The sequence below is a fragment of the Branchiostoma lanceolatum genome, chromosome 12 (assembly GCF_035083965.1).
Source record: "Branchiostoma lanceolatum isolate klBraLanc5 chromosome 12, klBraLanc5.hap2, whole genome shotgun sequence".
Lineage (NCBI taxonomy): Eukaryota > Metazoa > Chordata > Leptocardii > Amphioxiformes > Branchiostomatidae > Branchiostoma > Branchiostoma lanceolatum.
Genome location: NC_089733.1, coordinates 405441 through 419793, shown reverse-complemented (window position 1 = coordinate 419793; position 14353 = coordinate 405441). Strand labels below are relative to the sequence as shown.

At 39.4% G+C, this 14353-nt stretch overlaps 2 protein-coding genes across 3 annotated transcripts in view; one reads left to right on the top strand and one right to left on the bottom strand.

Moving 5' to 3' along the window:
• The window catches only part of LOC136445876 (zinc transporter ZIP10-like), a 17279-nt gene extending 15648 nt beyond the window's left edge, over positions 1-1631 (bottom strand). Inside the window, exons 1-2 of the mRNA XM_066444085.1 lie at positions 1524-1631; positions 309-881 (exon numbers count right to left, since the gene is read on the bottom strand). Of these exons, the coding sequence (XP_066300182.1) occupies positions 309-602 (294 nt within the window). The 5' untranslated portion in view covers positions 603-881; positions 1524-1631. The remainder of the gene's footprint in view (positions 1-308; positions 882-1523) is intronic.
• LOC136445879 (glycine N-methyltransferase-like) lies at positions 1600-14353 on the top strand. 2 transcript variants are annotated; one of them, XM_066444090.1, is made up of 6 exons: positions 1600-1707; positions 5905-6026; positions 6740-6867; positions 7745-7962; positions 10794-10843; positions 14099-14353. In XM_066444090.1, the coding sequence occupies exons 2-6, from the start codon at positions 5920-5922 to the stop codon at positions 14253-14255; spliced, it is 660 nt and encodes a 219-aa protein (XP_066300187.1). In that variant the 5' UTR covers positions 1600-1707; positions 5905-5919; the 3' UTR covers positions 14256-14353. The 2 variants fall into 2 exon arrangements, with proteins under 2 accessions (XP_066300187.1, XP_066300188.1); XM_066444091.1 differs by lacking the exon at positions 10794-10843 and having other exon boundaries at positions 14099-14215.

Here is a 14353-nt window from a genome sequence, read left to right as displayed (position 1 = left end):
CTCCTGGCGTATGACTAGAACAACACACTTTTCATTGCTACAATGTGTCCCCGTCCTGATTGTTCAAGCGTATCTGAAGCGGGCAATGTTGAAAGGAAACGTAACAATCGTAGATAAACACTCAAATTTGTTCTGCCGTGGCGCGTTTTGGGTGAATAAATAGAAACACTAGATGCATTATTTCTATGTAAGAACATTCTATCAAAATGAATATTGTATGATGATAAAAAATATAACGTTAGTAAGTAAGTACTATATTCAGTATTATTCACTGCTTAACGGGGTACAATCTAGGAACAAGTGCTTACCTTCCCCAGGCCCAGGTTTGTAAGAAGTTCCTCAAATCCATGAAAGTCGATCGTCCCGTCTGCTGTCCCGTACTTCTGGAACACGGCCAGGAGAACGTCTGAGGTGTTACCAGAGTCCGGCACACTTGTGTTCGCATGTTGACCTCGTCCCCTCCTGTCTTGTACGATGTCAGCTCTCAACTGAAGCCACAAACCACTCAGGAGGGCCATAAACATCACCAGCGAATATATTTTGTTTGCGTCTAGAGGTCGAGAGTGGATAAAGGCCATTTTGCCCCAAGGCCCTGTGCTCATTAATATTCAGAGTTGTCGATCAGAAGAAACTGTAACTAAAATTTCACGTTTTCACAGAGTTTTCCTCACACTGTGCCCACATCCTCAATACCTGAGACTGTGTGTACCCGTGTGTTACACAAGGGAACAGGACTCTTTGCTGACGAGTCAATAGTTTGATTTCCGGCTACAGGTGGTTGTCTTGTGCCACCTGTCCCGCCGTAAGAAGCCCCTGAAGTGCTGTAGATCGTGTAGGTGGCTGCCGTCTGGAACACCTGATATTGTTTGAAAAAACTCGATCTGAAACAAACGTTAACAGGTCAACAACGACACGGAATGTCTGATCTTTCAGGCTCATCTTACCGAAACGTCCCTTATTGGAATATTCCCTTCAAGCAAACGCTTGCAAAGTACTATAGTATTTGATAGTCCATTTAACCTTTAAGGCTAGGTATTACGTCTGAAAGGGACCTTATTTTGGGGGCTTTTCAAACTATCATTGTGGAAGCTACCTATCACAAGTTACCTGCATACTAATGAACTATTGAAGCGTTAACGTTATGTAGCTTCTGCAGCTGGTTGACTCCCAACTTTCATAACTAGAGAGTGTCCAAGTTTGCCATCCTGTTTAACAGTACAAAGTAAAAACAACGTATTCTTCACCTATCCACCGACATATCTCAGAAACATAGGGTAGCGCCAGGAAAATACACTTAAACGTGAGAAAGTCGGCGAGGGATAGGCACCAAACAGAGCGCTATCACAGGCCCAGAGGAACTAAATGTCAGCAGTATAGAGATATGAAGACATTCACTATCTTATGGTCTTCCCGTCGTGACACTAGCACCGATGACCACCTCCCCACCTTACAAGGAGTAATCCTTTTACACTCTACAAGAAATGGACAGCAACGGAAAAGTAGCCAAAGGCATGCATTCTTACCTAGCTTGTACTGTGTCCTGGTCGTCTTGGGCGAGCTTGAGTAAAGAAGACGACCCGAAAAGCTTTGCAGGCGGCCCTTCTGTGTTGCACCCTTCTCTTCTCAAAAATCTGCACACGGCTCGTGCAATGAAACAAACCGCTCGCTGCCATATGTGCAGAACGTCACTAGTTGTCTGCGCAGGAGGTAAGTCCACTTTTCGTATTTTCATCAGATTTTGAACAAGTTCAAGGGGGAATGGCTGCAAGGTTTGTTTCACTTGTCGCATGGTAAGAATAAACCAAGAGACGCTTTGATGAGTTCAATTCTAAAAGACAAAATCACTACTTCAGTGGATGATGCAATATGTGTCTAAACTCCTAAGTGGAAGAAGTACAAGGCTCGTCAAAGAACCTCCAGTACGGCAACATTCCAAACTTATCATTTAACTACGCGCTCGTCACAGAAAGGTATTTGAGAGGCTTGCGGTGAAATATAGCCACCGAACTACTACAGGTTCTACTTGGTAGAACTTTTGATTAGTAGAACTTGGTAGAAGGCACTACAAACATGTTGCATTGACTACCTACAAGCCGAGTCTAATCTCTTTGCCTCATGAGTTAAACTTGTCTCTGATGAGGTCTACCTGCGCTAGGTACCACCAAGACAGACCGAGTAGTGTGCTGCTGAGCTATTAGACCAGGGATTTCACAACAAAGACATTCCAGACGAAAACATAGTCTTAAACTCAAGTACATGCATCTCATCATGCTCCCACATATCAACAGTTAGATTACACATCTTATTACTAATTCATTGCCTTCATCATTTCCTTACACAATCATTCATATAAGGCCACATTATAATCCAGTAACTGACTAGCCCCCACCCCCCTCATGCAGACCCTCCGTCTGGGTTCCAATGGGATGATTGCTAAGTATATAAAGATCCAGGTCAAGCCTCAACCCAAATAAAGATTAATGAACAAAACATGGAGAATTAAGAGGCTAAAGCAGCAAATCGCTGAGAGCATTCTAAACTGCAAATATAATTTTGATGATAACTCCAAGATTTCTTAACTTCACCCAGATCTTATGAGAATATCAAATGATACATGTATGTGGAGGCTAATTGGGGGGGTTATCAGAATATTGTTGCTGTCTAATACAATTGCCGCCTAGGCCAAACTCAATGTCAAGATGCCAGTTCAGTTAATCTTTTGGATTCATGTATCTGAAGAATCAGACCAAGTTTCTGGGGATGAGTTCCTCTCTAGATGTGAGGATGACAGTAAACAGATATCAGGGGAGATCAGTCTTCAATGGGTCTGATGCATTAACGTTAGCTCAGGCTGAAGAATCTCCAAGGAGACGTCGAAGTGGAGCTTGTTTTGAGCGTATTTGGATGTGTTTTGCATGTTTTTCTAGAGACTTTTCCTCCCCAATATCCAAACAAGTCTGACTGTTACATCTGCTCGAAGATGACAGCCTGCCAGGCCATTTGCACACTGCCATGGACAATGTACCCACCTGCCACTATTCTCAGGTTGAACACAATGTACCTGTCCCCTTTCATGGGCAGTCAGCTTATGTCCAACGTACCCCTGTGCACTGTAGACCTGAGCATGGAATCAACCACCATGGCAACAATGTAAATACATTGTAGTCAGATAACCCAAACCAAGCTCAGTAAATTGTGTAAGAATTAAGCTTTAAAAAAGAAAGCATGAGTGTTTGTTTGAGGGTGCATTTCTCGACCTTTTTAATTTGTGTGTAAGTGCATATTTGTGTATGCATGTGTGTGTGTGTGTTTGTATGGCTGCGTGCATATGTTTGTGTGTATATATGTGTGTCTGTGTATGCAAAGCCATATAGAACGTGTAAAGCTGTGTCATGGTGTCTGTGTGTGCTGCTTTGCTCAGTGATTTGTTAGACTGGGTTATACCAGGGAACCTAGGCCTGCATTGCACATGTGCATTGATAATATTCACTGAAAACAGAAATGGCGGGAAAGGCATGGCATTTCAGTTGTCAATTGACACCTGCCCCATGAAACGCACACACACACACAGGCACACGCACATATACACACGCACACCTATACATTTATTTGTATACACACACACAGTCACACACACACACACATATGAACACACACACACACGCACATTAACACACACACACACATACACATTCACACATATGTACATACACACACATGCACACACACACACACACTGACTTTGAAGATAAAACATGTTGAACATCTGTCTATTCAGCTGTTGTATGGTTTAGTCTCTCTTTACTTACCGCGATCACGTTTTCATTAACATAAGTGAAGGTTATCTGGCAACCAGTGACCTCCAGCCCTGATACCAACATATTTCACACAAACAGAGAGGCATTCCATGCAATGTCTCCAGTCAACCATACAGTACGGTCAATATTTGTTCCAACAACCAATATTGGCTTCTGTCTAAAAGGACAACACCCAAAGAACGCCTGAGTCCTGATTCAACTTTTTGCTTCCACAGAACCTGGTTGTGCACCTGAGTCTCATGATCAATAGAAATGTAAAGGAAAGGGATTGGTTCTTGCTATCCCCTACTTTCTCTCTTGACATATGAAATGTCTAGTTGAACATGTTGTGCATGTCATACTGGAGGATTATCCTGAAACTGATGATCCCCAGGATGAAGTGAAGCTCCTTCTCACACAAACAGCCCGCAGGGTGACATACCATCACCCATCCGTGTCCATGACTCAGCAAGTGTGTTGTTGACGGAATAGAACACTTGAAGCTACCATACATGCATATAATGTATAATGACATTGCAACACTTGAAGCTCTAGATCTGTTGTGTGACGTTTTAGCCATGAGAGTACTTTACAGAAAACATAGACAAGGGCAAGAAAAACACTATGAGAGTGTACATAATATAATTCTCCATTGAGGGCACAAGCTACATTGTACATTCCTCATATGGGGTGTGATGAAAAGCTCCTAGCTATATATATAGGGATCCATTATTTTGATTCACACACTTACAGGGTAAAAACAAGGTTAAACATTAAAGATTTGCATTGCTAATAAACAACGCAAAAGCAAGCCTTGTGAACTTCCCTTATTTTCAGGAGTATAACAAAAATAAGCCATGGCAGTCACATTTCATGCGCCACAGGAAAATCACTACAAATGAACAAACCTCTAGTCAGAACGTTGCCCATTTGATCACATTTGGTGGTAACAAAATGGCTAAAGCTGCGATGGGAAGTGTGTACTTGGTAGATTCAACTTATAATGTGGAAAAATCACTCAGCGACACTCAAATAAGAAGACAACTTCACTTTGGGTCCCCAAGTGGCTTTCAATGGTACTGCATCATCTAGTTTTTGTATGTCATATTCTGGAATGCTATAGTTATGATTTTTGGCTGACATCTAGCCTCTACCAGGCTCCAGACGTGGCTGGAAACAGTAGAAATCGGCCAAATAGAGGAGTTGGCCAGTCGTTCAATACAATTTGTACACTTGGCAAATTGTATCTGTTGGCTGGCCAACTCTATTTTGCTGATTTCTACTCTTTCCAGCCACGTCTGGAGCCTGGTAGAGGCTAGATGTCAGCTGGCGTCTGTACATATGGCTGGCATCTGGTTTGGGCCACCTAGCAGCTTGGTTTGGAACTGCATGGGTGTTTTCTTTGCTACAGTAAACTTTGGAAAACCCCTAATAGTTTTTGGATTGTAGGTAACCTAACATAATTATCATCATCATTCTTCATTTAGGTTAACTCTACTTCACCTAAATCCGGGATTTCACATATATCTGGGATTTTTAAAAACGAGGTATTTAGGGATATATGCTAGATGCAACATCAGTTACTGTAATACAACCAGAAATGCAAACTTACAGACTAAGGTGTTCAGAACACTGTCTGAGGAAAGCTTCAATAACCCTGCATTCGAAGATGACGACGTCAAAAACTTTCCACCCCAGAATGGAACAGACTGACCTCGTCAGGGGAGGATTTGAACTATGGCTGGAACCTGGGCTGGAATGGGGCTGGAACAAAGCGTTGCAGTGACTTGCCCGTGTGGAACTTAACGGCCATTTTGTTGTGATTTTTAGTGTGCTTAGACAAGTTTATAGCTTTAGCACTCTCTTCAACCCAAGAAAGTTGCTTTATAAAGGTAATAAGCAGCATTTCGAGTAATCCTCCTCCCGGAAAATCCCAATCCAAAAACTATTACCTGTAGAAATTTTCTAGTGTGTGTCATTTGTTCAGATTAAATTTTTAGACTTAATTTCTTTCTTGAGGTAAACTTTTTCATATAGATCCAGATTATTTCTTCAAAATTAGGTATTCTTAGCTCTCAGTCTATCTCACCCTCTCCATCTCTTCCAGTGACTGATTCTGACAATGCAAGGCCACAAGGACCCAGCACCCTCCACACGCATGGGCTGGCTCCGTACTGTCCTGGAGCAGAGAAACTGCAAACGGGTTCTGGACACAGTTTGTGGAGATGGGTAATGTTGTTCAGAAATAATTACCGTTGCCAAGAAGGTTGATATGTTTGGGGTGATCAGGACAATTCCGCCTTTTACCAGTCAGACCAGCCATCAGGGCCAAACACTGTGTGTGGTCAACTCCGCCCTACACCTTGATCAAATCAAATACGTACCAAATATCATGATCGTAATTCATACAGAGGTTTTTGAGTTATGCTGACTATAATAATCTGGGAACACAAACACACACACACAGAGACACACAGACACGCCAAAAACAATATCTGCCTTTGTCATGGAGATGATAATAAAGATACTGTTACGGTAGTCAATTTACTAATTAAAAATCAGTAACTCCAAACACATACACCACTTCAAATATCCAGGTGAAGGCCTGATTTTGTGGCAGTCCTACATGTAGGTTACCTGTTTTACCTGGTGGAGTTAGGAGAGTTGATGTTACATATCTGTTGTTACCTGTTTTACCTGGTGGAGTTAGGAGAGTTGATGTTACATGTGAAGGTATCTGTTGTTATCTGTTTTACCTGGTGGAGTTAGGAGAGTTGATGTTACATGTGAAGGTATCTGTTGTTACCTGTTTTACCTGGTGGAGTTAGGAGAGTTGATGTTACATGACTGTGAAGGTATCTGTTGTTACCTGTTTTACCTGGTGGTGTTAGCAGAGTTGATGTTACATGACTGTGAAGGTATCTGTTGTTATCCATGTTCAGGGGAGATTCCTTAGCTCTGGTGGAGGCGGGTCTGGAGATGGTGAGTTGTGACAACAGCGACTCCAGCCTGAGAAAGGTCATGACCTTGAGATGGAAGAAACGGTCACAACCTGGATTTGACATTTGGGGTGAGGAAATGAACTTGACCTCTTCTAATTTTAATTGTCCTATATAATTGTCATAATTGGTAAATTCTATACTTTGAACACATTAGAAAACAATGAACCATGTATTTGAATCTTCATTCAATCCCAACATTCTATCTTACTGTAAAGCCAACGAAACTGCACTGGACTGGGTGGAGAGTAACAGCGCCAAGCTATGATGACTGTAAATCTTGAAATGTTTGGGGTTGTTTTATTTTTATAGTTGTTGCTGTCAATATGTCGGTAAATACAATCCCTTTGTATTATAGCAAGCTTAAGGACAATGTCATTGCAAGCACCAAGTTAAAATACCACTGAACTTAACCTCTTTTCCCCTTGTATGACAAAATCAAGTCCCTGCAAAAATTATTGAATTTCTTCCACAAAAACTGAATTTATCTATTTATTGTCAAAAACTGAATAAGTAATAAGCGGGCAGTAAACAAGTCCAGGTTGTAATCACATTTAGCTTTAGGTGAAAATTTCTGTACCAGTATCCTTAAATCAGTCAATAATCTATAATATAACGCTACAGCTCTGAGTGATTTAGTCATTTACTGGACAAGGAGTTGGTTACTTGTACTTCATTGCGGAATGTTGTCCTCATGGTACCAGCCCAGCTCAGAATTCATATACATATATGGGGATGCTGATACTCACACTCACTTTCCACTTTATCGTCTGTTGTTCCCCGTGGGGTGGGGTCAGACTTTCTTGCACGAATATGCAGGGGCTTATACATGATTGTATACTATTACTAGATACTGTACATTGTTACATCATAAGCGGGGGCTTATAATGTATAAAATATTATATAGCTGGTTCACTATAAGTTACAATATTGTTGTACACATGTCAGTCATTGCCAAGGCCAAGCCGTCCACGCTGGAGGATGACCTTGGACAAGAAGGAGTGGTGCTTGGTGCAGGGTTTGATGCTGTGCTGTGTTTGAAGGACACCTTCACTACGTTAAATCAGGAAGACATGAGGGCTGCCATTTCCAACATGGCCACACTGCTGAGAAAAGGAGGTGTGATGGTGATTGACCAATTGGAGGGAGACACAGATCTAGAGGCAGTAAGCTCCCATTATTATATTATTGTCCATTTTGAGTGTTGGGTATAATAGAAGTCGCCAACCATACTCAATAGTTAATGAGTCTTGCTAAGGAATGTCTTTTTTTTTGCCGGTGGCGAGGTGATAATATCTAAAAATATCAGCTGATGGTACATTAACGGGGGTTGCCCTAACATCGCACGTTTTTATACGCGCTCGAACTCACGGCGCTCCATCGCTGGTTGCCAGAGAGTGGTCAGGTTTTGATGAATGAATTTTTAACACATTCATCTAGAGAAAATACTTGGATATGAGAAATGTATTCAGACTGTTCATGAGCCCTTCACGCTCCGAGTTACAAGCGGCAAACGCTGTGAGACGTTTTCGCGAATGTACGTTCTGATTTAGTGCTACGCTTGATAGTGTGCCTAACTTGGCACGCTTTTATAATATTGCTCTCTTCGGAAGTTGGTGACGGAGTTAAGAAAATGTAAATGGGACTTGCAGTCTACTATATTCTAGTTTTCGTCTGACTGGAATTTTGACTGTGTGCACTTCTAACGTCATGTGAGAAGGGCTATATCTAGCGCATCCCAGCGGGGATTTCACGGGAAATAGGCTACTACGCACTGTGTGCTTGGCCCGACGTACGTATTGCATGCGGCCCGACTGACAAAATGATTACGAGAAAACGACACCGCTTACATCAACTCCGTCTACTTATTGCCTAATGTCTTCGCCATCTTTGTGTTCAGTTTCCTTTTCATAGACGGTACCAATCACAAGTTAGAGCGAAACAAATCTCTGGACCTCGCTGTGCGTTAAATCGCCCCGCCACCAACACGGCGAGGAAAAATGGCGGGAAAACAACGTCGCCAGACGACAGCGATGTTTATGTTGTTTTTCTTTGGTCGGTTTTCTACTAAACAAACACTTAAAGACCCAAATTTTTAGTGTTTTATGAAGTGATATTTCTTAGGTGAATGATAGCTGTGTATCAGCTTGGCACAGGTCGTATATTTAGGCGCGGGGACGTCTAGCTACGCAGTGACCCTCTACTCAGTCTACTCAGCGCTACCAGCATTATTGTCAAAATACTATATTTCGACAAAACAAGAAATGAATAATGTACAAATATGTTTCGAATGCAAATGACAGCTATGTGCATGAACTTCATTTATTTACCTTCCTTATCAGCATAGTCAGTGATCACAAACACAGCGTACTTATGCAAAATAAGGTCAGTAAAAAATCCGTGCGATGTTAGGGAGCGTTACAATAAATACTGGAGGCTTCATATTTTTCTCTCATGTCTGATCAAACCGCACAACAAGTTCTTTGAGTTCTTTTTCCTGTGATTTTCAGGTAACGTAACACGACCATTTATCGTCCACTTTGGGTCATGTCCACATATTGAGGTGTATCATATTAAACCCAGGTCTCATGAGCAATAAAGAATGGCATAAGTATGATCTTTAGTCATGACTCTCTTTTATACAAAACAATGGAATAGGTTTACGGCCAGAGACATAACAGAATAAACCCCTGAACCAGTAACAGCAAGTTGAATGAAAGCATCATGCATGACGTATTTCATATGTAATTCGACACGGCATAATTTATCATGTTTTTTTTAACTACACGATAGCTATGTAACGTTATAGTTTTGATCTTTTAAAAGTAACTGAGGTTAAAGCATTCTTTGATATGCAGACTGTCCATGGTGATTCAAGGGTTGAAACTCTTACTCAAGTTTTAGGAAGGTTTGATACAACCTAGCGACCCCCGCACCGATGGTAAATTTTTGCACGTCAAAACATCATGGCCATGCGTTTATCACATGAACTTCACGTGCCACTCATGTCGGTGAAATTCATAGCACAACATTGTTTTCTTCCATCGCGTCAAGCATGCAGTAGACTACTTTGGACAGTTACTGTGCATTTTTTTCTGGTCTATGTTCTTCAAGTATAGCACTAGAAGGAGAAAGACTGGACGATAATGGGTAACCCTAGCACAATTCTTCATCATAGACCTCTGTATATTAAATTATACTTTTTCTTTATACTCTTTCTCTTCTTCAAATCCGTGGTAGATTAAAGAAGAAGAACTTTATTGCGCGACTATTGTAGCAGGTACAAAGTATGGCAACAACAGTAACATAGAACAAGACATAAATATATGCTCGCACGGCGTAAACAGGTGGAGAAAAATTTACAGACCATGCATTTTTCTGTTTAGAAGGGTTAAACATTTGGCTCTGTCCACGCGGTTTTAAGATAAATGACGTTTTGAATAAATTGGACGATAATTGGAAACGTTACGTTACAATATTGTCATTGCGATAGATTCTATTATGCCTAGATTGTCTTTAGGTAACATGGGTTGATATGTATCTGTTGTTGAGGCTGTCAAAATATTTGTCTTTAGATAAGTGAAAAACCTTCAGTACTTCGTAAAACATTTAATGTGGGGAGGGGGACACAATATAAAGTGCTAGTACTAGTGACCAATTACCTGGGTCAGATGACATCATCACACTAAAGCCACTCAGTCGGCTTTTCCCATGTTCGCCGTAGGCCAGCTTTCTTGTTTGATTAAGTCCAGCCCCTCATCATGTAGTCTTTATGTATACTAATCACACATTGACTTTTTCTTTGCACTTGCCGAATAGAGGAGTAATCGGATTGGAATTGAATCGTTGTCTGAATCAATTCACATAATTCAGGATAGGTTTTATACATATTAGGTCTTGTTCACTCTGACACGCGATGACATGCATTTGTAATATTCCTGAACCAGCCTTCAGTAGTCATAGTAACATGTTGACGGACCATTCCAATGTTCTGTAGGGAACCGATCAGCTTGCAAGTGACATGGACCACACAGCAGTTAAACCACGGTATATCTCTTCTTGGATTCTTCATATTATATATGTACAGTTCTGTACCATTTATTTGAAAATCATATAATTATACAAGAGGCTTATCATCAGATATCTACGTGTTCTCGTAATTCACATAATGTTATAGATAATTGTACAGTCATGTAAATGCTGATTAACATTAAAGTATTCACATGAACATGAAGCGTGCTAATTATGAAAAATAACTAATTCCATTAACATTACTGCTTTAAAACAATCAGACTGTGCGAGTGCTTGGACATGCCTATTGTTCATTGTCTGCACCAAGAAGGTTAAGTTTTTTTGTAGTGTTTTGTATCTTGTATTTGAATGAACAGTTAAAATCATGCAAATGGATTTCATTCTTGTGGTATTTGCAAGTTATGTCAAGGTGAACATCGTTAAAACTAGATTTTACAAATTAGGACCTCACTTGCTTATAATATATTAATTGATGAGAAAATGCTAGAATAGCCTTCTATCATAGAGTCCATTCCAAGTCACCAAGAGGGTTTTATAATGATATTTGTGATAATTTAGAAAAAGTTCTAATAAAAGAATATCTGACTGACAATAGTTCAAAATTTTTCTAAAAGATTGAATATAAAAATATGAATTTATTTGAAGTCGATTAGATAATTTAGAAATGTTTTGAAAGGAACCACACAAAAATCTCTTTATTTAGAGTAATTTCTAAACATCAATGTGATTCTTTCACTTACAGAAATATTTACAAAAAATGGTAGAAAATGGTTAACAATGGTAGAATGGTGATTGCCCCCATAAAAGTAGGTGCTAATCTGGCCCTTCTGTCTGCTTTTGTGCATCTTAAGACTTCACTGCAGGACACTGTTGAGTCCTTTGTGGAAAATATTCTTCCCTATACTTCGCAAGGATGTGTGAATTGCTTTCTTCCCAGCCCTCTGACCTATTTAGAGTCCATTCCAAGTCACTGCAAGGGTTAATTATTGTCATAAGTTACAATTGTTTTTAATTCTTTGTAATTATTTGTCTAGGAGATTTCATACTTTGGAAATGTTGTGAATGTCATTTCAACTTTATAATCATTAGCCCGGCTGTGTAAAACTTTGGAAACATTAATGGTGTGGAATAAGATATTTTTAATAGTTTCTAAATAATGGTTACAGCATTCTACCATTTTCTACCATTTTTTACAATTATTTGTAACTGAAATATTTACAAATAGTGGTCAGTGGGCTGTGAGGAAAGCAATTCACACCTCTTTGCGAATTATGCTTGGGCACCATGCATAGATGGCTTGCACAAAGAACCTAACAGTGTCCAGCAGTGATATCTAAAAATACACAGAGGCAGACAATAGGGCTGGATTAGCACCTACTTTTATGGGGGCAATTACCCTAATCCACTACTTGTAAACATTGCTCTATTTTTCGAATTTTAGAAGAATCACATAGATGTTTGCAAATTATTATAAATAAAAATTTTTGTGTGCAGTCTGTTTCAAAATATTTCTAAAACATCTAATTGGATTCAAATAAATTCAAATTTTCATATTAAATTTTTTGAAAAATTAAGAATTTTTGTGACTTAGATATTCTTTTATTCAAATCAATTCAAACTAATTGCAAATATCATTTAAAAACCCGTGTGGTGACTTGGAATGGACTCTATAAAGATGTTTCAAATAATGGTAAAAAATGGTAGGAAATTGTAAATAATGGTAAATAATGGTAGAATGCCCTTACCATTATTTAGAAACTGTTAGAAATATCATATTCCATATGATGAATATTTCTAAAGCTTTAGAAAACAGGAGAAATATCTATAAAGTTGAAATCACATTCAAAATATTTCTAAATTATGAAATCTCACACAAATAATTACAATAGATTGAAAACATTTTAATTGTAAATTAGGACAATAACAACCCTCTTGGTGACTTGGAATGGACTCTACTTTGGACAACTTCAATCTGTTATTTATGTGAAGATGATCAACTGATTTATGCAAATGAGTACCTTATTTGCATGATCAATGAGAAACACACATTAAACATCAGTACTGAAGGTTAAAATCATTTGGCACAGGTATGAGAATGTGGAACTCTTAGTTATCTCCATGAATAGTTTTTGGTGTGTGTATTTGTGTTTCCGGATGTTTGTCCTCAGTACAACTCAAGAACGTCTGGATGGATTGTAGTGATATTTGGTATGAGGGTTAGGTGTTGGGAGAACAAAGGTCAAGGTCGATTTTGGGCACCCTGGATTGTGACCTTGGTCACAACTTGCTGTGACCTTGGTCACAGCAGAACTTCCATTTTTCGTATCTTTTGACTTGGACGTGCTATCATATGGTCTTTATTTTTGGTGTCAGATAGCTTGTGATGTAAAGAAGAAATGCTGTAGGTTTGGGCCCCCTAGCAGCTTGTAACTGCAGGGGTATTTTTATCAAAATTTTCCAAGCAGAATAACTGAACTAAGGAATGACGGATTTCCACATTATTTAGCATGCAGGTAACGTTAGCTTAGACAGAGATGTACATAATGAAGTGCAATTTATGCAAATTGGGACCTAATTTGCATAACTAATCTATATTAACAGTGTTTTCCATTATGGGTCTTGAGCATGTTGTGGCACCTAACACCTGTTAGTTCCCAAACTGGGGCAAATATTCCCCTGCTGGAAGGTCTGTCCCAGGGGTCCTACAGCTAGTGGTCAAATAGGGATATACAACCAAACCTGTATACTTGTTTTTGATATGTGGATAGCTTAGGTGATGCTTGATATAATGAAATGGTAATGATGCAAATCAGAATCTAATTTGCATAATTAATGGAGAAATTTTATAAACCCACTCAATTCAATGGTAAGACTATTAAAAACATGTAAAATAATGTAACTCAGAAATAATCATTTGATAGATAAAAGTTATGCAAAGACCTAATTTGCATGATTAATGAGAAAATACTGTGATTCCATCTTGGTAGATAACTTGGATTTCATACTTGTGGCATTTGGAAGTTATGTGAAGGTGAACATGGTTAAATATGAATTATGTAAATGAGGGCCTAATGTGCATAATATATATTTCATGGAAATATGAGGTCTCCGAAATCTTGTTTAGTCTTGTGATATTGTGTTAATAAGAACTGGTCTATAGATACCCAGGCTGTTCTATGTCATACTGGTGTAGTAAGCTGATATTGTTGCAGACATCATGTACATACATGTATCATAAGGATCAACAACTTTATGTCAACCCTAACACAGGTCATCGTCTGCCAGGCCATTGACCTTGGAGGGATTTGAAAAGCTGCTGAAAACATGTTTTGTTGGTGGCTACACGCACACCCTGTACGCCCAACACGAGTCAGCTGCTGAGGAGGGCAAGCCATTTAAGTTCTACCATGTCATTGACAAGTTGTAGTGCCATGTCTGTATGTAACTCACCCAGTCATGTACTGTTTGATGGATCAGGTTTGATTTTGTCTACAAATAAAGTATAAATATGCTTGTTTAAAAGTA